Genomic DNA, 25592 nt, shown 5'->3' with positions numbered 1-25592 from the left:
CCATGTACAGTGTTTTTTGTATCTTCTTCAATAAATGTCTCTATTTTTCATATTACATGGCTGGATACTTTATGGAAATACCTCATATATATACAGTGGAATATTATTCAGCCATAAAAATAATGAAATCCAATCATTTGCAGCAACATGAATGGAACTAGAGGTCATTATGTTAAGTGAAGTAAGCCAGGCACAGAAAGACAAATATTGCATGTTCTCACTCATATGTGGGAGCTAAAAATATGGCTCTCACAGAGGTAGAGAATAGATTGGTGGCTACCAGAGGCTGTAAAGGGAAGAGGGAGGGGGGATGAAGAGAAGTTGGTTAATGGGTACAAAAATACAGTTAGATAGCAGGAATAAGTTCTAATATTCCATAGTATAGTAGGGAAATTATAGCTAACAATTATTTATTCTATGTTTCAAAATAGCTAGAAGAAAATTGTAATGCTCCTAACACAAAGAAAAGATAAATGTTTAAGGTAACAGATATTCCAGTTACCCTGATTTGATCATTACACATTGTATACAGATATCAAAATATCACATGTACCCCTAAAATATGTACAAATATGATATATCAGTTTTTTAAAAAGAAGTGCTTTGAGTATCTCCAGGAAGGGAATAGTAGTACCTCACCCTTTCAAATAGGCAAAAGATTATATTTTAATCATCCCTTTTAAAAAAATGCTAATCTGCACATTTTCCAAATCTTGTTTAAGATGAGAAAAGCTTCTGGCCTGTGTGTCTGTGTGTGTGTGTGTGTGTGTGTGTGTGTTTTAAGTGTTCCCTTCACTTTCTATTCTCCAACACACTGGTAATCAGGGAGGTTAAAGGTTCAGAATAAATTCTGAGTATGACCACATCTATATTTCTTATTATAAATGGCTGACTTTACATACAGTATGTTTTGTGATCCTTTACAAAGATCACTTACAAAGTTACTAATTTTAATATGAGAGATTTGGGATCAGCTGAAACATTATACCAGCCCCTGTCCAATATTTTAAGGATAGAAAAAAGCTTAAGGGAGAAAAAGTTTCCACAAGGCCCATTTAGCAACAGAAACACACTACAATAAGAAAAGGGTTTTTTGTCTGTTTCACAAAGAGAAGTCTGAGTGTTCTTTGGAGTTTCAGAGTACATATCTTATTTTGTGATTTTTAACAGAATAGCTAGTACAAAAACTTAACTTAGGATTGTACATGAATTTTGACTGGTTTTTAAAAGTAGGTATGAATAAGTGAAAAAAATAAGCAAAGTGAATTTGTTACAGGTTAAGTTTTGAATTGTATGCTACTTGTATACTTAAGTTGGGTTTTTATTGTTGTTTTTAAGACTATTTAAGCGCAGTAGTGAGAAGGGGAGAGGGTAGGACAAGAAGTTGCATCGGAACTGACTGTGAACAATCAGTTGTATTTAAGTTTTGATTCTGTAATGTCCAGTGGTGAGCTGGAGCCATCTTTCTCAGTCAATTGTACCCATTTCTTTCCAATTCCACATTCACATGGCCATGATGGGAGTATTTACACCATGGAAATTGGCACACACTACAAATCAGGGCTTTCTCCAACCCTGAGACCCAGTTGTTAAACATTTACCACTGAACCCCTGAACTACCTATTTAAGTTCCATTTTTGCACTTAAATAATAGCTTTAGGTTTCAGTGAAGACACAGAACTAATGTACAATGGTGGTGAAGAGCAGAGGCACTAAAGCCGAACTGGGTTCAAATACCATTTCTGTACTTACTAGCTTGCATTATCCTAAGCAATTTAGTCTTATCATTAATGGGGATAATAGCAATGCCTATCTCATAGGGTTGATGTGAGAATTAAATATGTTAAAGGCCTAGTTTATAGGTAAATTTTATCTGGCAACTTCAATTATCCAGATCGTAGCCAGAATTCAGGAAGTAAACAAAAATGTCAGTGAGCAAACAATATAAATGTCAGACAGAAGGTACTTATACTGAAGCCCTCAAGCTCTCTCTCTGGAAGCTTGTCTTACTCTTTCTGTAGACCCAAGCTTGATTGTCTTTTCTGAGTCGATGGTAAATTTGAAGCATAAAATTAGAAAGAAAGAAGAGATGGTGCTAGATGCAACAAGTTAAGTGAGAAATCCTCCCTCAAAGAAAATTGCCCAATGTGAGAACTCAAAAATAAGCCAAACTGAATGATTTCTAAGGTCCATTCCAGCTCCAAAAATCTATGACTTTGGTGAAAAATCATTACACTTTGGAGACAAATAATCTTACTATTTATACTTACTAATTACTGCTATTAAATAATGACTTAAAAAGATAATCCAGTGTCAATAATAAATCATAATCAGTATCTCCTAGTTAAGAAAATAGGGCAATATAGATTACTTTTTTTTTTTTTTTTTTTTTTTTTTTTTTTTTTTTTTTTTTTTTTTTTTTTGAGACAGAGTCTCACTCTGTTGCCCAGGCTAGAGTGAGTGCCGTGGCGTCTGCCTAGCTCACAGCAACCTCAAACTCCTGAGCTCAAGCGATCCTCCTGTCTCAGCCTCCCGAGTAGCTGGGACTACAGGCATGCGCCACCATGCCCAGCTAATTTTTTCTATATATATTTTTAGCTGTCCATATAATTTCTTTCTATTTTTAGTAGAGGTGGGGTCTCGCTCTTGCTCAGGCTGGTCTCGAACTCCTGAGCTCAAACGATCCGCCCACCTCGGCCTCCCAGAGTGCTAGGATTACAGGCGTGAGCCACCGCGCCCGGCTACTTTTTAAAGTATCCATTCAAAATTGTTAAAATTAAGTATTTGTGTAAAGTCTTTTGTTATCTGTAAATTTTACTTATACAGAACATCTAATTCCTTGACAATACCAAATAAAGAAAGGCATTACTGTAGTTAATTAAGAGACTGCCAAGTCAAACAATGCAATAGCAAATAATTAATTAGGTTAAAAATGGGTAAAAGACCTGAATAGACATTTCTCAAAAGAAGACATACAAGTGGCTAACAGGTATATGAAAAAATGTCAACATCACTAATCATCAGGGTAATGCAAATTTAAACTACTATGAGATATCACCTCATCAGAGTTAGAATGCTTATTAAAATGACAAAAAAATAACAAATGCTGTCAAGGATGCAGAAAAAAGGCAACTCTTCTACGCTATTGGTGAGAATGTAAATTAGCACAGCCATTATGGAAAACAGTATGAAGGTTCCTCAAAAATTAAAAATGGAACTACCATATATTCTAGCAATCCTATTACAGGTTATATATCCAAAGGAAATGCTATTCAGCCATGAAATAGAATGAAATCCTGTCATTTATGGCAACATGTATGAATCTAGAGGACATTATGTTAAATGAAATAAGCCAGGCATAGAAAGACAAACACCACGTGATCTCATTTGTATATGGAATCTTAAAAAGTTGATTTCACAGAAGTAAAAAGTAGAATAGTAGTTACTAGGGCAGGGGAAAGTTGGTCAATGAGTACAAAGTTACAGTTAGACAGGAAGAATAAGTTTTGGTGTTCTGTTACACAGTAGGGTGGCTATAGCAAATAACAGTATAGTGTATATTTTAAGATAACTAGAAGAGAAGATTTTGAATGTTGTCACCACAAAGAAATGAAAAATGTTTAAAGTGATGGATATGGTAATTACCCCATTTGATCATTATACTATGTATACATGCATTGACAATAATCACATTGTACCCCATAAATATATACAATTATGTGTCAGTTATATTAATAAATTTTAAAAAAGAGACTGTGTCTGCCCAAAAACAGTTCTTAATTTAGAGAGAGATTAAGGCATGCCAATTGAAATGCAAAGCAAAGTGAAGTACTAGATAGAGGTTAAAAACCAAGTGACAGGGGAACAAAGAAGGAACATTTACTTTCTCACTTGGAACTTGGGGAAACTGTATAGGAGTTTGAGCTGGGACTTGAGTAATACCATAGACAAGCAGAAGAGGGGGAGTGTCAGAGCGGATATAGGGCATTTTAGGCTGAGGGCACAGAATGAACAAAGAGAGTTTTGGAAAGTAAGTGGCAATCCCATGTGGCTGGATCTGAGTATTCATGAAGTGAGGTATAATGGAGATATATCAAACTGGCAAGGTCAGTTGAGACCAAATCATATAAAGCTTTAAATGCTAGGCCAAAGAGTCAGACTTTAATGAGCAGTAAGGAGCCACTAAAGACTCCTGAGCAAGGGAAGAGGCATGATCCAACCAAGTGATGGCAAAGTCAAATAGGAAGATAAACTCTGATAAAAGTTTAAGGGAGGGGGAATACTGGATAGAGGGTGACCAGTTAGGAGGTTACTGAAATAGTTTAGGCAAGGAAATTATGAGGGCCTATGGTAAGGCAGCAGGAATAGAAAGAAGGATCTGATAATGGGAGATACCAAGGAAGTAAGTAGCATGTTCATGGCTGACAAGGTGAGCAGTGAGGATTCAAACATGATTCTGAGGTTACTAAACCAGGTGACCAGAAGTGTTGTGACACCATTAACTGTAATTGGGAACAGTGGAGGGGGAGCAGTTTTTAGATAGTTGCAAGGGTGTACAGGGAGATAGATCATAATGCTTAGAAATAGGTTTCTTATATGATTAGAAAGTTAATTCAGTAGATTTTTCATAGTTGGACTATATATAGCATGTATGAATATGAATTGTGGGGATTGAAACATAGCATTGTTCCTAAGATGTAAACGATGGACATTTCTTGATCATCCTTGTTTTTTAATCTCCATCTGACCACAATGGCTAGTATGTTCCTGAGTATTCCACCTCTGCCACCCACCTCATATCTTGTAAAAGAATAAAAACTATTTATATTATTGGAAAAAAAACCACTAGAGGGCCACATCTGTGATTTTTTTAAAAATCTTTTAAATTATAATATATTCTAGAACATGATTTTTAGAATTCTCTATGCTTTCAAAGATTATACAGGTTACAATATCAGAAATGAATGCTAGGTTATATAATTAATCAAAACTTTATAACCACACATTTTCCTGAGAGATGGCTTGTAGAAAAAAGACAAATAATGTCTGTACTTTTAGTGCCATAGCTAGAAATTTAAGGCCCCCCATTAAATAGGAAAAAAAGCCACTCTCTTGCAAAATTACCAATTCTCCAGACACATGAGGGATATTTGGGTTATAAGGTGATATTGGAAGAATATACAACAGACGGTGTCTACATTTTAGACTCCTTCACTCCCATTGCTTTTGAGATTTTTCACCCATGTAAACAGAGAACAGAGTGAGTCATTAACCTCTGTCAAACTGAGTGATCACATATGAGTCAGTAAAGTTATAAAAGGGTTTAACTAAATGGCTATCATATGTAAAAATAGTATCTTTTGGAACTTTAAGCATCTGTAGTAATACCCTTTAAATATTTTTTTAATTAATAACTTCAAATAAGGAGACAATCTTTGCTAGCATACTGTGAGATATTTCTTTTTGGCCTTGTCTTTTGAAGACTTTGGCCACTGGTCACCGTAAATTTAAGGGCTTACTTGGGTAATAATTCTACTATGTACATAGCCATTTAAGGTTTATATTCTTTTTTTTTATTTCAGCTCATTATGGGGGTACAAAAGTTCAGGTTATATATATTGCCCATGCCCCCCCATCCCCCCAAGTCTGAGCTTTAAGTGTATCCATTCCCTCTTAATTTGATCATCAGAAGTGTGAATACTATTTTAATATTGTACTTTTGTGTTTAAATTCTAATCTAAAGGTCCTTTCAGAGTCATGGGGGTGTGTATTTATTCCAGATTGGAGTTTGATCATTAACCTTGATTAGCACCTGGACCTAATATCAGTGGGAGGTTTCTCTGGTTGGCAATATCTTAACATTCAAAGAGCTCTATTCTTTTGCGTAACATTATTGGTCTTAGGTTGTATGAACTAGATAGAATGTAAACCTTGATAAGCATTGGAAAGGCATGAGCAGCCTGACATTCTCACAACATTGGGAAAGATAATGTTTGTCCTTTATTTTTTTCCACAAAACTTATATATTTGGTGTAGAGAGGGAGGTATTATAGATATTAGGTCTTTAGCAATAAGCTTAGTCTAATTTCAGGCTTGTGTTAATGGACTGAATAGAAACACCCATTTCTATCAATTCTATGTGTTATCTTCATTGCTAACCTGATCAGGTTCGTGTAAAACCTTAGAGCACCTTGGACAAATTTTATATTGCTTATGAAGATATAGAAAAATGGCACATCAGGACATACATAAAGGTTGTACATTTGGGCTTGTAAACATTATTTGTCTCAAATTACTATCCTGATATGTAAATCCTTACACATGTTAGTAATGAGTTCATGTGATAATCTATCACTTATATTGGGAAATGTACACTTAAATATTTCCATATTTCCCAAATCTCAGATTCCCTAGAATGTAAGCCCTATTTTCTACCATCCATAGGGCTATTTATTTGTCTTTAAGCCAGCCATCATATAAGATGCAAATTGGGCCTCAAGGGCAAAAATGTTGAATTATAGGTAGTTAACCTGAAGAAGAGGGAGGTATTTGTTATACATAATAGCTTCCCTATTAAACTATGAGTTCGGTAAGATCAGTAACCAAATCTCATTCATGTTTATATCCCCAACAAGGTTTTTTTTTTTTTTTTTGAGACCGAGTCTCACTCTGTTGCCCTGGCTAGAGTGCCGTGGCGTCAGCCTAGCTCACAGCAACCTCAAACTCTTGGGTTCAAGCAATCCTCCTGCCTTAGCCTCCCAAGTAGCTGGGACTACAGGCATGCACCACCATGCCCGGCTAATTTTTCTATATATATTTTTTTGCTGTCCATATAATTTCTTTCTATTTTTAATAGAGACGGGGTCTCGCTCTTGCTCAGGCTGGTCTCGAACTCCTGACCTCGAGTGATCCACCCGCCTCGGCCTCCCAGAGTGCTAGGATTACAGGCATGAGCCACCGCACCCAGCCTCCTACAACTTTTATATATATAGTAGGTGCTCAAAAATGTTAACTGAATGAATATTATTCCTTTGTCTCATTGAGACTCATTTAAAATCATTTCAAGAGACTCACTTAACTCAAAGATTCTTTTAGCAATTGGATTTTTATACTAAGAATGCTTCACCTAACTAATATTGAATTTGTTTTCTTTTACAGGTGCAGGAGACATTGTTGCAATCATGATTGGCAATCTGAAAGGCACAAAAATTCTACAGTCTATTCAAAGAGGCATACAAGTAACAATGGTCATTGAAGTAGGGAAAAAACATGGCCCTTGGGTGAATCACTACTCGATTTTTTTTGTTTCTGTGTCCTTTTTTATTATTACGGCAGCAACCGTGGGCTATTTTATCTTTTATTCTGCTCGAAGATTACGGAATGCAAGAGCTCAAAGCAGGAAGCAGGTTTGTAATGGTCCTTTCTTCCAATTTTAAAATATTTTTACTGCTTTAATTGTAGTTTCAGTGTCATGCATTTTAATACACTTTACTTGTTAGACAATGATGTGTTCATACATTTTCTGAAATCTGTTGGGTTTTAAAACTATGTCAGCTTTTATCTTCTCAAATCTTTTATTTTCTATATTTGTCAAGGAACTTAATCCTGCCTGATTAAATCTTCTAACACCTCATTAGGGAGCACAGCCAGCATTTAATTATATATGGGTGTAAACACATATGTTCTATTAAATAAACATTTTTTCTTTTTTTTCTTTTTTTGAAACAGAGTCTCACTCTGTTGCCCGGGCTAGAGTGAGTGCCGTGGCGTCAGCCTAGCTCACAGCAACCTCAAACTCCTAGGCTCAAGCGATCCTCCTGCCTCAGCCTCCCGAGTAGCTAGGACTACAGGCATGCGCCACCATGCCCGGCTAATTTTTTCTATATATATATATTTTAGTTGGCCATATAATTTCTTTCTATTTTTAGTAGAGATGGGGTCTCGCTCTTGCTCAGGCTGGTCTCAAACTCCTGACCTCCAGTGATCCACCTGCCTCGGCCTCCCAGAGTGCTAGGATTACAGGCGTGAGCCACCTCGCCCGGCCAACATTTTTTCTAAATTACAAAAGCATTTCTATTCAATATAGAAAATTTAGAAATTAGAAAGTACAGAGTAAAAAACCTTCACCTAAAACCTAATATAACAGTACAACTGTAGTCACTGCCAAGGGCAACCATGGTTATTTTACATGTATGTATATATTTGCATGTGGGGGTGGGGCTGAGAAAAGACTAGGGTGAGTATCGTGGAAGGCAGGTTTACAGCTCTAATCATGCATGATATAGTGCTAGGCTCCAAACAGGGTCACATATTCATAATTTCTACCATACTATACCATTGTGTAAAAAGGTACAAAGTATAGACAAAATAGAGCAAAAATTCCAAAGCATTATCGAACAGGGAAGTATTGGTGGTTGTAGATGTGGAAGTACTCTTGATTGCTTCAGTTTTCTTCGTTGGTCCCTTCATCTTTAAACTGTCCCTCACCCCCCTGATAGCCTCACTTCTCTCCTTACCCAGCTTAAATTCCATGGTTACTCTCATGCATACATCTTCAGTTCCCTTGGCCCTTCTCTCTCTTTGTTATACTTGCTGGCAAAACCCAACCCTGGTTAAATACTACTTCCCACCTATTCTATGATTACACCTTGCACAGCTGAAGTAGCAGAAAAACATTTAGAGCTATACTGACTGATCACATTTTAAATTTATGACCACAAACTCAAGAGTGGGCCCTTAATGCTGCCTAGGAATCACACTACGTTTTCTTAGCCATATACACTCCTACTTTTGTGTTATTCTTTATTCCTCTTTTTTTCTCACTTCCCATATAAACTCCATCAGCAAATCCTCTTGGTTCTACCCTCATTATATATCCAGAACCTACTTTTTTGACTAATCATACATGTTCCTTTCTGCATAGACCTCCAACTTTACTCTCAGAAAATTGGAAACAATCGAGTACTTCCACATCTACCCGTCTGTCTGCATCAGAGTATATCCTATTTCTCTGCCTCGTCTTCTGTTATTATGGATGAATTGTTCCTTTGCAAAGGCCAGCTCTTTCACTCATGTACAGGATTCTTTTTGTCTTTTGTATACTCAAGGACATCACTCCAGAATTGTTTTCTCTCACTCTCCTACTTTAACAATTTCTCCCTGTCCTCTGGATCTTTCCCATCAACACATAAAGACATTATTATTGCTCCCATTTTCAAAAGATTTTTCTCTTGACCCCAGGCCAGAAACCTTGGAGTTATTCTTTATTCCTCTTTTTTTCTCACTGCCCATATAAACTCCATGAGCAAATCCTCTTGGTTCTACCCTCATTATATATCCAGAACCTGATTTTTTCTCACCACTTCTATTACTTCCACCCTGGTGCAAGCCACTATGATTTCTTACCTCCTCCCCCTTCAGGTATTCTCAACACAACAGCAGAATGGTGTGCCACTTCTCTGGAATACTCAGTAGGGATTTAATGCTTTCAGATGATCTTATGGTAGAGGCAACAGAATAAATTTTTATGTCCTGAGAAGTTTCTCCAAAGACAGTGAAATTCTCGCCACTTCATGCACTATTTCTCCCATAAGCAAAAAAGAACAAAATTTATTTAGGAGGTGGGGGGAGCAGTGAGGATTTCTATATAGCAAGAAAGTTAATTGAATTCAGGAATAGATGAAATTGAAATTTTATTATAAAAACTTCCTAAAGGTTAGGTACTGGCATATGGTAATAAGTGATTATTATCTCAGTGCTTAAAGTTAATTGACTTCTGTCCTTCTCCTCAGAGAAGCAGCTTATCACATTGGTGACAGGTTCAGCCTGTTACTAGCTGTAGTCGAAAGGATGTTTAAAATTCCTGTGCCAGGCCACTCAATAGTTTCACATTGTGTTAATATTTGACATTTGTATATTGTGCTGTTTTTATCTGTGAGTTTGGACAGAAATCTGTATCCAGTATGACTAACTAATCAAAGGTTATAGTTAAACAATGACAAGAGTGTTTGGTTTGCGTATGATCATGGTGGGATATGTGTTTCTGCATTTTCAGTACTATAATAAACCTATTAACATGGTGTTGAATCCCATCAGCAAGTAATAAGCTTTATAAAGAACTTTGCCTAGTATTATACAAGGCAAAGCTCTTGTCTCATGTTCATTTAATTTTCATAATTCATAATATATTTTATGAAAATTGACCTCTATAGAAATGATCAAGAATAGCATTAAAACTTCTCATCTATTAGAGAAGGCTTTTGAAAGGGCCATTTATTTTATTACTTAATGGACTATATCTGTTTATCCTTTGAGAGTTAAGAGATTAAATATATGGCTTATAATCCCTTTTGCTTATAAATATTTGAGAGTACTAGAATGTCATGACTTCCTGTTTAATTTTAAAAGGTAGAGCTTGATGCATATGCTGTTTATAACTATCACTAAACATTTACCTGTATTATCTCCATTTTACTGGTAGAAATGGTGATGAAGCTGAGTTGTGGTAACTTACCTTCATTAGAATATTAGGAAAGAATTCCAAGCCCAGGTATACTGTTAAAAAAAGAATACTGGGGAAAATTAATATATTCAGGAATTCCTTCTGAAGATTATGATACATAGTATATAATGTCAGGCAAACTGATAACTGTGTAACCATAAATTTTGATGCCTGAATGCTCAGATGAGCCCCGTCCCCAGACATGGTGCCTAACATGCCATAATATAATGTGTAAGAACATACATCATCCCTGTTTTAGGGGATGGAAAACTTTTAAATAGGATGAAAAGTATTGATATCTTGTGAATAAAAATAACATATTAAGCATTACAAGTTGAATTTGTGTCCCCACCGGGAACAACCCTAACTTGATACAAGGAAGATTATAGGGAACCTTATGGCATACTCAGACTAAACTACATTTGGGTGTGACCACTATACACTTGACTCTTGCATGGGGTACCAAAGGTTTGGGGTACAGTATGTGCATCCTAATTGTATACCAGCAGTTAATACTCAATTGCAACAATGCATGTACTGGATTAAACACTGGCCCGTGAAACAAAAGAGGGCTCTAGGTGAAATAGGAATTGACCTAGTGTATTGGGAAAAGCTGAATTTACTTTTAATGAAGAGTGACTTTCAGAAGAAAAGAATTAACTAATGGAAATAGACAATTTGGAAGAAATCATCTTCTAAGAGGAGAGAAAAGAAAGGGAATCCACTTGGAAAGGTGACAAAAAGCCTTGATAAAATAAAATGGTCACACAGACCCAACACATAATGCTAAAGAATGCTAGGAATCAACATTAGGAAAGAGAATATACGCTGACACAACAGACTCTATTAAGTATTTTACTTAAAGTGGAGGCCCAAGTGTCCTTGGAGTAATGACCTTCCATTTTTAGCTGTGGAAGCTCAGAGAATCTTTGAGATACATGCAGATCCCTAAATTTATGGAAAGTTTTTGGAGAAAATTACCACTTACAATGCTGATCTCTGACTGATATTGACCAAAGGATGGACCAAAATAAAACTAGCTGGTAAGAATAGAACTAATACTGAAAGAGTAAGGGAAACGGTCTTACTGCACAACAGTAAATGGGAACCTAAAACTGTATAATAATGAGTTGAGAAAAATGACTGGCTTTGTCCCCAGGTAACATGGAACCTAGAAATGACAGAATCATTGCCACTGGTGACAATACTTATTCATAAAATATCTGGTATATGGGCAAAAGCTATTTCTTCTAGGAAAGTTTAATAAATACTTCCATGATACTTCCTGATTTATTTTGTAACCAAACAAAACTATCATAACCATACTGTGATATAGTACAATACTGGTATTGTTGGTAAGATTCAACTACCTTATATAAATAAATCATATGGTAATCAAATATATTTTGGAAATTGACCTAAAAACTCCTCAGGATGTGATACCAATGGAGAGTGATTGTTCTGAAGAAGAATTAGAATGATTTAGTTCATTATGATATTAAATAGTTGTGTGCAAGTTTATCACTAAGTTCAAGTAGCCATAGACCAAGGAGGGTAGATGGATAATTAAATTGGTATAACAATATAAAGATGTTTGTGATGGTCTTACAGACTGGACAAATTGTTCCTTTGAGCCTATTTCTGCCCCTTGTTGGCTTCTTCAAGTATTAGATATGCTTATGTTGTTCTTATGACACCTTTTATATAAATACTGTTCTAAGTGTACAGATAGTAATTAACTGTACTAAATACTATACTAACTGAAGTATTAATATAAGTAATATATTAGCAATTAGTTACTATACTAATGATTTTATAGTAAAAAGGCTTTGACCAAGGGCAAGGGGATGGGTTGTGAGGAAAGAGGTAACACAACAGATCTGGTTGTTTACTCCTTGTATACCCCAGGGGAAGCATGATTGGCCCTTGGCCAATGCTGGGAGTATGGCCCTCAAAGTGTTGTTTATGCTAGTGATTGATGATTTTGTTATGTACACCTAGAGCAATGGACCATATTGTACCAGCTTCTCAGGGTTGCTTTGTACAACAATCAAGATTGATGATATCCTGGTTTCACTGTAGGGGTCTTGAGTTTTAGGCAACTTGGCCAATTGCTAGCAGGATATACCTAGTGACCAGCCCCCTGTCTAAGTCTTAGACCCTGATATTCACATTGACTCCCTGGGCAGAGATATGCCACACATGTCCCTGTAGTTTATTGCTAGAGACAGCACTCCTGTGTGCTTTCAGATGAGAAAGGACTAGGTTATATTAATATCTTAAAATCTTAAAGCATTACTAAAAATTATTTGAAATATTTCTGATTATGTTAGATTTTCTCCACTCCACTAGTACATGAAGCTAACTGAAAGATTCATTAGGTATTTACATACTGTACTACTATCACCGTATACACATTTGTAGTTGGTGTGTTTATACATATGTATCTGTTCCTGCCTAAATTTGAGAATAGTTCAGGGCCTTTTACAAAACCATGAGAATTTTGGCTATTATATAAGAGCAGATTAAATTTTTGTCTAAGTGGAACCTAGATTTAGTCTTTCTTCTGACTTCTCACTGAACAAAAGGAAGCTGTTATAATGGGTCTCAGGATTTTTATATATTCACTTTAATTTTATATTCATATCACTAATTCTTTTTTCCGGCTTTATTGACAAATAAATATTCAAGGTGTACAACATGATTTGATATGTATATACATTGTAAAATGATTACCATAATCAAATTAATTAGCACATCCATCACTGCACATAGTTACCAGTGTGTGTGTGTATGTGTGTGTGTGTATGTGTTTGGGTATGGTAGGACACTTAAGATCTACTCTCTTATCAAATTCAGGAAAATCATGCTGTACATCAGATCCCCAAAACACATTCATCTGAAAAAGCTGAACTGTCCCAGAATCAAAGTTGGGATCAAAAAATAAATTAATGAAAAATAAAATAAATAAAAATAAAAAAGTTGAACTCATAGAAGCAGAGAGCAGAACGATGGTTGCCAGGGGATGAGGGGTGGGTAGGAGAAATGGGGAGATGTTGGTCAAGGGGTACAAACTTGCAGTTATATCACTAATTCTAAAGGTTTTGATTCTTTCTTTGCAAAAGGTTATAATCTGAGTTATAACCTATCTACTGAGTCAAATTCCCCTGTTTTTCATTATTCTTCCTTACAGTGCATATCCTTACACTGCTCATAGTGATCAACTTCATGGGAGTGGTCTGCACTCTTATTTATCCCCTTATCTATAGTTCTATGGATTTATGTGAAGTTGTTTTATAGCCTGTGCCTCCTCTTACCAGTAGGAATACTTTCATTCAAATATTATGCAAAAAAACCCACAAATATTATGCATAAGTTTTATTGAACAAAATAGATTTTTTTTCATTTTTCATATACCTAAATAGCCACATGGCTCAGACATTGATTTTGTTCATAGGAATATATCTGAGGGAAAAAAATCTACTTACTATAATTCTTGAGTTTTAGTATCTTGTGTTAAAAAACTCTTAGCCAAATTTTTATGAAAATGTTTATTTTTAAAAGGTGGTGAGTTAAGTACAAAAAAATCTAGTTTGCTTATATCTACCCTCCTTTCTGGCTTTTGCACACTCTGTCCCCCGTCAAGTAATTAGGTTTGACTACATAACATACCTGATGTTATTCATGTGGGTTTCAGTTAAGCTAAAAGCTGAACACCCTGGGACCAAACACCATGCTGACAAAACACCAGCCTGAAACATGTATTTTACCTAATTGGATATAAATACTCCAATGAACTAGGTAGAATATCTTTGTGTTCACTATAATTTTAAAATTGAACACTGTAATAAAGAATAAGAATTGGTTTGACTTTTCATTTTCAGTCCCAATAAATTCCCACTCAGAACCAAAAACTATATATATAGCTGAGATTCTTCAGTGGAGCCATTGTAGCTTTTGATTAGTCAGAGTAGTGACAAAGCTTCTGTGGAAAATTGGCCAACAACCAGCTTCTTTGAATCAGTGTTCAATTCTACTGCCAAATATTCTTAGACCAGGTATCTCTTAGGATTGGGGAGGAGGAGGGAGGGGTGGCTGGTATGATACATTTGTTTTTTAAAATTCCCCAAATCACAGTAAGTAGCCAATTTAGGAAGAATTTTAAAATCGGATAATAGCTAACTTTGAGATTTTTTTTCTTATTTCTTTCATTTATCTTCTTCACAAGGAATGCGAAGCCTTTTAAAGGCTTCTTTTCTATTACACAATGGAGGCAGTGTACTATCGTGGAGAGATCATGGGCTTTAAAGCCAGATAGAACCTGGGCTTGAATTGAATCATAGCTCTGCAGCTAACCAGCTGCCTGGACTTTAGTCAAGCTTCTGAACCTTACTTTTCTTGTCTATGAAACTTGGATATTAAAATACCTATTTCACAAGATCGTTAATGATTAAACAAGATGACACATGTAAAAAGCTTGGGGTTGAACCCGACACATGGTAGGGGCACAATAAATATTCTCTAAGCCTATCTTTTCCCAAATTTAGTGGAGTAGAGGCTTTTAATAAGTAAAATAGCGAAGTGTCTTGGATGAGAAAATCATGGAAGTCTTTTATATTTTCTAAATTCAGAAAATATTTTTTGAGCACCTACTAGCCACTATGGAAAATTTATTTTAAAATGATTAAGGCCCAGTCCTCCAACTATTCACAATCTAGTAGGAGAGAAAGACATGTGAATAATACAGTTACAGAACAGGATAAGAGGTGGAAACAATGTGCTATTAGAATTTATAGGGAAAGAGAGAATTCTAATATGGTGGCAAGGCATTGGAAAAATACTCAATGTAATTTATATAACAGTGTAGATGTATTATTGAAAAAAAATTTTTTTGAGACAAAGTCTCACTCTGTTGCCTGGGCTAGAGTGCCATGGGATCAGCCTAGCTCACAGCAACCTCAAACTCCTGGGCTCAAGCGATCCTCCTGCTTCAGCCTCCTGAGTAGTTGGGACTACAGGCATGCGCCACCATGCCTGGCTAATTTTTTCTATATATATTTTTAGTTGTCCAGATAATTTCTTTCTATTTTTTTTTGGTAGAGATGGGGTCTTGCTCTTGCTCAGGCTGGTCTCGAACTCCTGAGCTCAAACGATCCTCCCGCCTTGGCCTCCCAGAGTGCTAGGATTACAGGCGTGAGCCACCTCGCCCGGCCTAAAATTGTTTTAAGGAATAAAATATAAATTAATGTTTGCAATGGGGCATGCTATCTTTAAATGTTGAGGTATATCTGGGCACTCAAAAGTTGACTTAATATTGTCCAAACATATGTATTTAATATAAACTACTTGGTCCTAATGCTACTCTTATATTTCAGTTTTTTAGAGGAAGGAATGCATCTTGGAACTTTTGCTATCCATGTGACAGTGAAATATTTTGAGTATTAATGGCAGTTTTGCAAGTGACTTTCATTTAAGCTCTAAAAATATAGTTTGTGCTTTTTACCAAAATCACTTGTCTTGTATCAATATTTTTAAAAAATGGCTATTTTCTTTATGTAATCTCTGTAGGAGCTATTTAAAATATCCAAGTTTCCTTTTAAACAAATTTTTATTCCAAAGCTGCTTTGTAAAACATTAGTTTGTGCTATGCTGCAACTTTTTTAGAGATCTTTTATAATAAAGTCCCTTGTTTAGTATCATCTGGCATCTTGGATTTTGCCCTATATTTTTTTTTGTATTCTTCCCCCATCACCTTTTTATCGATTCATCTTAATGTAAGTTCTACTGTTCTCCTGGGCATAGACTCAGACATTACATATAAAGTTTCCCTTTTGATCCCATAGGATTTGTTACCTAAACCTAAATCAGAAGTGCTTTAAAGACAAAAAAATGATTGTCAAAGACTTTTCATCAACTGTATTACCCCCCCTCCTGTTTCTTTTCTTGCTTTATTTTTTTCTCATTTGCATTTTTCTCCTCTAAGATGCTTAAGTAGTTCATGGTCTATATGAAAAGAAGGTAATATAGTTTGGATGTCTAGGCCAGGGCCAGGACCCTGTAGGCATACTGCTTGTTCACTGGAAGGATTGCCACAGTTTGACAGACCACAGGATCCAGGAGCTTGAAAAATGTCAAAAGACAGCTGAGTTATATTGTAATGGACTCTTGGAATATGAAGAACAGAGTTCTAGTACCAGCTCTATTATTTAGAGGCTGCATGCCCTTTTGGATAAGTTATTTTACTTTTTCAAGCCTCTACTTGCTCATCTTTGAAGTGAGGATATTACCTCCTTCAGGGGTTGTTGTGAGGATTAAATGAGATAATAGATACTAAAAATGATTTTAAACTAAACTGCATAAATATAAGGAAGTAGTAATACTAGCTTCCTGCCCAAGCCACAGTCAAAACAGACGGTTAATTTTTTTTTTTTGAGACAAAGTCTCACTCTGTTGCCTGGGCTAGAGTGCCGTGGCGTCAGCCTAGCTCACAGCAACCTCAAACTCCTGGGCTCAAGCGATCCTCCTGCCTCAGCCTCCTGAGTAGCTGGGACTACAGGCATGCGCCACCATGCCCGGCTAAGTTTTCTATATATATTTTTAGCTGTCCATATAATTTCTGTCTATTTTTAGTAGAGAAAGGGTCTCGCTCTTGCTCAGGCTGGTCTCGAACTCCTCAGCTCAAACAATCCACCTGCCTCAGCCTCCCAGAGTGCTAGGATTACAGGTGTGAGCCACCTCGCCCGGCCTACCTTGATGTAACTCTGGTCTTCAGTGGGGCTGACACTAACCAACTCTGATATTTTGAACAAAGTATTCTTCTTTGGGCATCAGTTTTCTTATCTGTCAGATTAGATGTCAGGCTAGGTGATCCATAGATCTTAAGTGTACACTGTCACTCTATTGTTTACTTATGATGCAAATAACAAAATAGAAGGAAAGATATTTCTGCTCAAAATAAAGTTAAATCATAGAATTTCCTGTTTAGCTCATAGTTACATTCCAAAATAGGAGTGAAAGGGCCTCTTATTAGCACCTATTTACTTCCTAGGATCTAAGCCTTCATATTAACTGTTTCTTTTAAGCTTCTTTGCTGGTCAGGTAACAATCTGAGAGGCTTCTGCTGTTCCTGTGTCAGCAAATAAATAGTTTGGCATTAAGCCAAATACCTTTCACAAAATGATATATAGGAAAGACAGATTTGGGCATTAAGGAGATTCCTCACATACTTACGGATTATTCCCTTCCAAAATATATTTGCTATAAATATGTATAGACATGTTACAAGTACCTGTTATACTTATTGATGAATGATAGTTTATATTTTCATTTAATAAACATTTTATTGAGTGTCTACTGTGTGTCAGACATTATACTAAATACTTACATTATCTCTAGTTTAAATGTAACTTAACTGTCAGGTGGGGACTGTGCTGGGGATGGTAGTACATATAGAGGGATGAAAAATCTGTTTGCATTCTCACAATGACTCCTGGTTCTGCGTGCCTGCTTTTTGCTGAATTTCTGCTAAGTTTATGCATTTTGCAATTCAAAATAGGAAGATTGCTTATCATCTTGCTATGCTGAACATGCTGTCATTATATTCTACACAGCATCAACTCAGGTGTGATACCTTGCCTCTCCTTCAGTTGAGACATATATTATATTCCCTTGAAGCATTTGTGTATGTAGTAGATTTTAGTGAAGAGGAAGAAAGAATTTATTTGAAGCATCACAAATAACTTAAAATTAAAACCAAATATCTCTTACCATCTAAGATTTTTTTTCCACTGGCCAGTTCATCCCACATAGAGGTCAGTCTCTCATTGATTCCTCTCCTTGTAATATTTCCCTCACTTCTTGGATTCCTCCCACACCCTAACTTCTCTTCTGACTCAGTTATGCATAATATTTTAGTCCTTATTCCATAAATAGGCCTGGGGCTTGCCTTTGTATATCCAGACTCATCTAGATATTTGCTCAGTGAAACAAACAAAAAAGGCAACCACTGTCAGAATCCATCCTTCTTATAAGGCAACCGTGGTTATAAACAGCATTTTCCCCCAATACCAAACACTGTAAAGGTTGGTATTATCCTCATTTTATAGATGAATAAACAAGCTCAAAGAAGTAAATGACTTGTCCAGGTTTATTCATTTAGTAAGTGTCAAAATCAGATTTTGAACCCAGATGCATTTGGACCAAATCTTTTGCACTTTCCACCAAACAAGACATGATTCAAAAAAGAATTTGGAAAAGATACATGTTAAGGTCCTCTGAGCTTGAAAATAGGAAGCTGGCTTTGAAAATTCATAGCACCTGAATCCACTTGGAGTAGGGACACATAGCTTTACCGTTACGGTTCCAAAGGTTGTTTAAGACAGTAGGAAAACATGAGTGAAAAGTTTTAGTATTATAATTTGAAAAATCCTATCTGATATCAAGTAAATGAGATACTTATGGTTAATCAAATCTTATCTTTTGAAATTCATTTATATATTGACTTTTACCTGGTATTTATTAACCCTCTCTACCTTTTTTATCATACTTCTTTTAAAAAATAGTTTTTCTAATACCTTCTATTTTTTATTCCAGAGACAATTAAAGGCAGATGCTAAAAAAGCTATTGGAAGGCTTCAGCTACGCACACTGAAACAAGGAGACAAGGTGCATTTATGACTTTTAAATGCTATTTGTTTTAAAAACAATGCTACCAAGCCATTGTTCAAGCCAAATGTTCTTTCCAAGTATGCTTTTCATTGATATTTATAAATCTGATTGACTTTGTAAATCTATCTGATGCTAGAGGTAGGCCCAATGATATCTAAGTCCTAATCCCTAGAACCTGTGAATATTATATGGCAGAAAGGGCTTTACTGATACAATTAAGTTTAGGATCTTGAGATGGAGATATTATCCTGGATTATCCGGTTGGGTACTAAATATAATCACAGTGTCCCTATAAGAGGGAAGAAGAGGAAGATTTGACTATGGTCCTGGAAGGGATGTGACAAAGGAAGCAAGAGGTTGGAGTGACATGAGGAAGAGGCCATGAGCTGAGGAATGCAGATAACCTCTAGAAGCTGGAAACAGTAAGAAAAGGGATTCTCCCCTGAAGCCTCCAGAAGGAGCATAGTACTGCCAACACCTTGATTTTAGACTTCTGATCTCTAGAACAGTAAGAGAATAAAGTTGTGTTGCTTTAAGCTACTAAGTTATAATAATTTACTACAGCAACAACAAGCAACTAATATAATGCTTTATTGCAGCTTTGCTTGAACATCCATTTTTAGATTTAGGACAGTTGAAAACTACCATTGATAGGTAAAACACATATCACAAAAAATAGCTATAGAACTTATCAAAATAAAAAATATACCATTTACAATAGCACCAAAGCCATTAAATACTTACATATAAATCTTACAAAATATGTCCAAGATCTATATGCTTAAAACTGCAAAACACTAATGAAAGAAAGAAATCAAAGAAGACCTAAATAAATGGAAAGATATACCATGTTCATGAGTCAGAAGACTCACTGTTGTTAAGATGTCAGCTCCCCCCAAACTAATCTATAGATTCAATGCAGCTTCAATTCAGATCCTAGTGAGATCTTTTGTAGAAATTGACAAGCTGATTCTAATATATGGAAAAGCAAAAGAATTAGAATAAATAAAACAATTTTGATAAAGAAGAGCAACTTTGGATGAGTTACACCACTTGATTTGCAGAATTATTTTAAAGCTACAGTAATTAAGGTAGCATGGCATTGGGAAAGAATAGACTTATAGAGTAATGGAACAGAAGAGAGAGTCAAGAAATGGACCCACACATATATGGTCAATTGAGTTTTGATAAAAGTGCAAAGGCAATTCAATGAGGAAAGTATAGCCTTTTCAACAGGATAGGGAATTGTTGGTTATCCATATGCAACAATTGGATATCCATAAACAAACAAAAAAAAAAGAATCTCTCTCAATCCATTCTTTATACCTTATGTAAAAATTAACTCAATGGATCATAGACCTAAATATAAAACCTAGAACTATGAAATTTTTAGAAGAAAACTTTGGAGAAAAAATATTTTCATGACTTGGGTTACACAGATATTTCTTGGATATGACACCAAAAATAAGTCCATAAAAGAAAAAAATGAGAAATTTGACTTCATCAAAATTAAGAATTTATGCTCTTTGAAAAACACTATTAAGAGAAGAAAAGACAAGGTACAAACTGGAAGAAAATATTTGCAAATCACATATCTGTTAAAGGGCTGTGCCCAGAATATATAAAGAACTCTCAAAATTCAACAGTAAGAAAACAACCAACCTAATAAAAAATGGGCAAGCAAAACAGACACTTCACCAAAGAAAACACATGAATGGCAAATAAGCACATAAAAAGATGTACAACATAATTAGTTATTAAGGAAATGCAAATTAAAACCACTACACAAATTCATCAGAATGGCTAAAATAAATACAACTGAAAATACCAAGAGCTAGCCAAAATTTGGAGCAACTAGAACTCTCACAAACTTGCTGGGGAGAATGTAAAATGGTACAGCCACTTTGAAAAACAGTTCAGCAGTTCCTCATGAGGTTAAAAATACACTTAACATAGGACCCAACAATCTTACTACTAGATATTGCCAAAAACTAGAAAGAACCCAAATGTTTTCCAACTGGTAACTGGATAAACTGTGGTACATCCGTATCGTGGTATACTATTTAGCAATAAAAAGGGGGGAACCCTACTGATACATACAACAGCATGAATGAGTCTCAAATGCATTATATGTATTACGTGAAAAAAGCCAGACTCAAAGGCTACATAATGCATGATTCCATTTATATGACATTCTGAAAAGGCTAAAACTATAGGAACTGAAAAGAGATCTGTGGTCGTCAGGGCCTGGGGGTAAGAGGAAGAGTTAACTACAAAGAGGTATAAAGGAATTTGTTGGGGGTAATGGCACTATTCTATATCTTGATTGTGGTGGAAATTAAGTGACTGTATATGTTTGTCAAAAGTTGTAGAAGTATGCAATAAAAGTGAATTTTACTGTGTATGAATTCTACCTTATTTTTTTAAATAAGAAAATACAGCTATACAACTTGTACAAATGGCATTTTATGAATTCTAAAATCAAGAAAAATAGTGTAAAGCTGTACTACATGTTTCTCTTTATTCTGTTTCCCTTTCATTTGACTTTATCCTTTTTACCTTTTTTAAGTCTAAATACTTTTAAATCGTCTGTGGAAATTTATGGTTACATAGTCATTTAATGATGTAATGCTCCTCCTTCCATAGGAATCTATACTGATTAAATACACATGTATTCTGATCTTGCTCTGTAGTTTAATGTATTTTTTTCTTATCTGTCAAAGTAACAATAATTATTGACTCTTAGGAAATCGGCCCTGATGGAGATAGTTGTGCTGTGTGTATTGAACTATATAAACCAAATGATTTGGTGCGCATCTTAACCTGCAAGTAAGTTTGGTTTTCTTTTATATCATCACTAAGAATAGCTGACCCAAAAAAAATGATTGTGGTGGAAGAAAACTATTTTGAATGTTTCTAAATTGATGTAAAGAAAATGTTTATTTTGAACTTATTTTCATTAAAATATAGAAGAATGCTTTATTTTTTAATTTATTTATACCACTGAAATATTATAAGTCTAATTGTAATGTGGTACAATTTGTTCTAAACTAATTCCATAGAAAACTGAGAACCTAGCCAGCACAATTTATATATGTTATATATGTGTGTGTGTGTATATATATATATATATATATATATATATAAGTTAGTGCTAGATTATTTAATCTTAAATTCATTCTAACAATCCTATTGAGAAAAAATAAAAAAAAAATTAACTTATGAGCACTTATTTGGAAGTCTTCACTCTTTAGTTTTTTAAATTATCCCTCTCCTGAAGGTTATTACTCTTAACACTCTTAGCTATTAAATATAGTAGTGGTGTTCTTGGAATGTATCACATTGCTTAAAGCATCAGTACTGTGTTGTACTCAATACGATATTATACTATATTATTGAGAATGACTGTGCCATTTAACAGGGAATGACAGGATAATTGGTTAAGATTTGAAATACTGACCAGTCTCAAGTCAGGTAGCATCTTAGCCATTTCCAAGTGAATACTGAAAATAGTTGTTTTTTTTTTTTTTGAAGCTAGAATAATAAGGCACTTATATTTGAAAGTGCTGTATTATCTGCCTTATTATACCTACTGTACTAAGAACAGAAAAAAGTAGATAATTTTGGACAAGAAACCTGATAACAAATCCCAGTTCAAAAACATTTGGGAGTGAATCAGAAAAGTATTATATTATGAAATCTCCAAATTTTGTTTCTGTGGCTCCTTCATTGTATTAATAGTGTGTTTAGAAAAGGCATCTATTCGGAGACTAAGTTACCAGAGTAACCTGTTAATATATATTAGGCAAAGTACTGTTGCTATTTCACAACTGATAATTAAATTATGTGTTTTTTCCTTCATTAGCCATATTTTCCATAAGACATGTGTTGACCCATGGCTGTTAGAACACAGGACTTGCCCCATGTGCAAATGTGACATACTCAAAGCTTTGGGAATTGAGGTAAACATTGCTATGTTGTTTATATACAGGATATATACCTGGGCTTTCAGGAAAATAACATCCTTATTGTTTAGCTAGTAACATGTCATATTTATAGTTTATACTTAAAACTGTATTTACATATTTATATCATATTTACATCATAGAGACAGTGAGATGCTACCTTGGACCACCTCCATTTTCCTTCTTCCTCCCTCCCTCTCTTCAAATGTACTTTTTATTTGGTCAGAATTTAAAATGATGACCATATAAACGACCAATTTGGCATCCCCCTTTCTGTGTTTTTATCTCTTACTATTGCATAGTGACCAAACTTATAGTTAAATGAGCATGCATAATTTGAGAAAGCATAATAAATTTTAAATTATAATTTTTTATTTGGTAAATGAAAAAATGGCCTATTTTCAAGATACAACAAAAAGTCAAGCTCAACATAATCTTCTTGACTTGAGAAGTTGTGTAGACGACAGTGATTCTCACTTCCTCTAGGGGATAGCATGATTTTTTTTTAGTGCCTACCTTGTATGAAGTGCTAACATCACTCAAATGAACCTGTCAGATGTGAGGGCACTCTGCCTATAGCATCTTTCACCCCATTGGTGGACTCAGTTATTCTAACCGTGCTGACTGGGCCAAAAAGAGATTTTTGTAATCATCAGAAGGAATTATAGATTTAAAAGGTTAAGAAACATTGCTCCAATAAGTCACCTATGAAGAAATTTTGTAATACTATGTCAAGGGAAAGCATGCACTCTGAGATCCTTTTAATTCGTTTAAATGCTTTCCAAAGGTGGATGTTGAAGATGGGTCAATGTCTTTACAAGTCCCCGTATCCAATGAAACTTCTAATAGTGCCTCCTCTCATGAAGAGGATAATCGCAGTGAGACTGCATCATCTGGATATGCTTCAGTACAGGGAGCAGATGAACCGCCTCTGGAGGAACATGTGCAATCAGCAAGTAAGCAGCATACTGAGGGTCTGTGAGTGCCCTACAAATGATCCACTGTGGATCATACGCCCATCCAAGTACTCCTGCGTTTTAGTATTTCTCATTCAGCCATTATCACATTCTCCAGGTTTCTTCTACTCAAAATGATGCAGCGAAGGAAGCACCCTGTTAATATAAACATACTCAAATGTACCTGAAATAGATGAAATGCATCAGAAGTGGGGTTTATTCTCAAAAGAAAGATTAGAAAGCTTTTCTCTGATGCATTTAAATGTTGGCTTATTAACTACTTACAGAGGCTAAAGAGAAACTTTAAACTTCAGAAGCCATTGTTTATTGAAGATAAATCAGAAATTAAGATAAAGGAGTCCTGAAATGATAAAATAGAATTCAATTTACAAAAACTTGATTTATACATAACTTCTCAGGAACCCATCTCTTCAAAATAGGAAACTGTTTAAGAAAGGTATGTGCTGCCACCTGTTGACTATTTACCATGAAATGAACAAATCATTAGAAACTAAAATTGAAATTATTTTCAAAATCCATGTGAATTAGTATTACACCTTAGTAATTTTATACCAATGGAAAAATTTTAGGAATTTTGTTACTTAAAAGAAATAACCCCTGTAAAAATTATTTTCCCTGTTTTTAACTTTAACCTTTTTCGTGGTTTTTTTGTTGGTTTGAAAGTTTTTTCTAAATCTAATTTTGAGATAATAGGATGAATTGTGAAAGTTTCAGCTTCTTGTGACATAAACCTTCGTCCTCTAAAGGCTTATCAGTACCATAGATACCATTTCTGAAGATGTCACAAGGAATGCTACTACGCAAAAGCAAACCTTGTATTTCTTGTAATCTAATCTACAGACATTTCCTTGAGTATAGTCATAAGAATCTCAATCATCTGTGGATTATTCTACCTGTAATAGATAATCATTATCTATTTGTGCCAGATGATCTTGTGCTTGCATAATTGTGTGGTAATAGAATTCAGCTAAGGTAAAGGTACAGAATAATTTAATTTATTGCTAGTTTTCTTTTAAAAAAACAACAAAATTCCAACCTACTCTTTTTGTGTCCTCTTGTTCTCGTGGGCTGGTTGGTGGACAGAAGGGGTAAGCACAACAGATTTTGCAGAGAATTTGAAAAGCAAATGAAATGATGTCCATGTTCTTCCTCCTATATTCTTTATCTGGATGAATGATAGTAACACCCACCCAGGTGCCCCAAACCAGACACTAGGGAGATCCTAGATTCTTCCCTCTTCCCCTTCTTATTTTTTTTTTATTATTTTTTTTTATTTTATTTATTTATTTTTTTTTTTTTTGAGACAGAGTCTCACTCTGTTGCCCGGGCTAGAGTGAGTGCCGTGGCGTCAGCCTCGCTCACAGCAACCTCAAACTCCTGGGCTTTAGCGATCCTACTGCCTCAGCCTCCCGAGTAGCTGGGACTACAGGCGTGTGCCACCATGCCCAGCTAATTTTTTTCTATATATATTTTTGGTTGGCT

The 25592-nt window shown here is 35.2% G+C and overlaps 1 protein-coding gene across 2 annotated transcripts in view; it reads left to right on the top strand.

Annotated features, from left to right (window-relative positions):
• RNF128 (ring finger protein 128) overlaps window positions 1-25592 on the top strand; it is an 88433-nt gene that overhangs the window by 57820 nt on the left and 5021 nt on the right. For both annotated transcript variants that reach the window (XM_069462783.1, XM_069462782.1), the window contains exons 2-6: window positions 7159-7406; window positions 19094-19165; window positions 21915-21997; window positions 23034-23130; window positions 23921-24089. In XM_069462783.1, coding sequence (XP_069318884.1) covers window positions 7159-7406; window positions 19094-19165; window positions 21915-21997; window positions 23034-23130; window positions 23921-24089 — 669 coding nt within the window. The remainder of the gene's footprint in view (window positions 1-7158; window positions 7407-19093; window positions 19166-21914; window positions 21998-23033; window positions 23131-23920; window positions 24090-25592) is intronic.

This window comes from Eulemur rufifrons, chromosome 30 (genome assembly GCF_041146395.1).
Source record: "Eulemur rufifrons isolate Redbay chromosome 30, OSU_ERuf_1, whole genome shotgun sequence".
Lineage (NCBI taxonomy): Eukaryota > Metazoa > Chordata > Mammalia > Primates > Lemuridae > Eulemur > Eulemur rufifrons.
The sequence above is the reverse complement of the archived record's forward strand: the minus strand, read 5'-3'. Positions and strand labels throughout refer to the sequence as shown.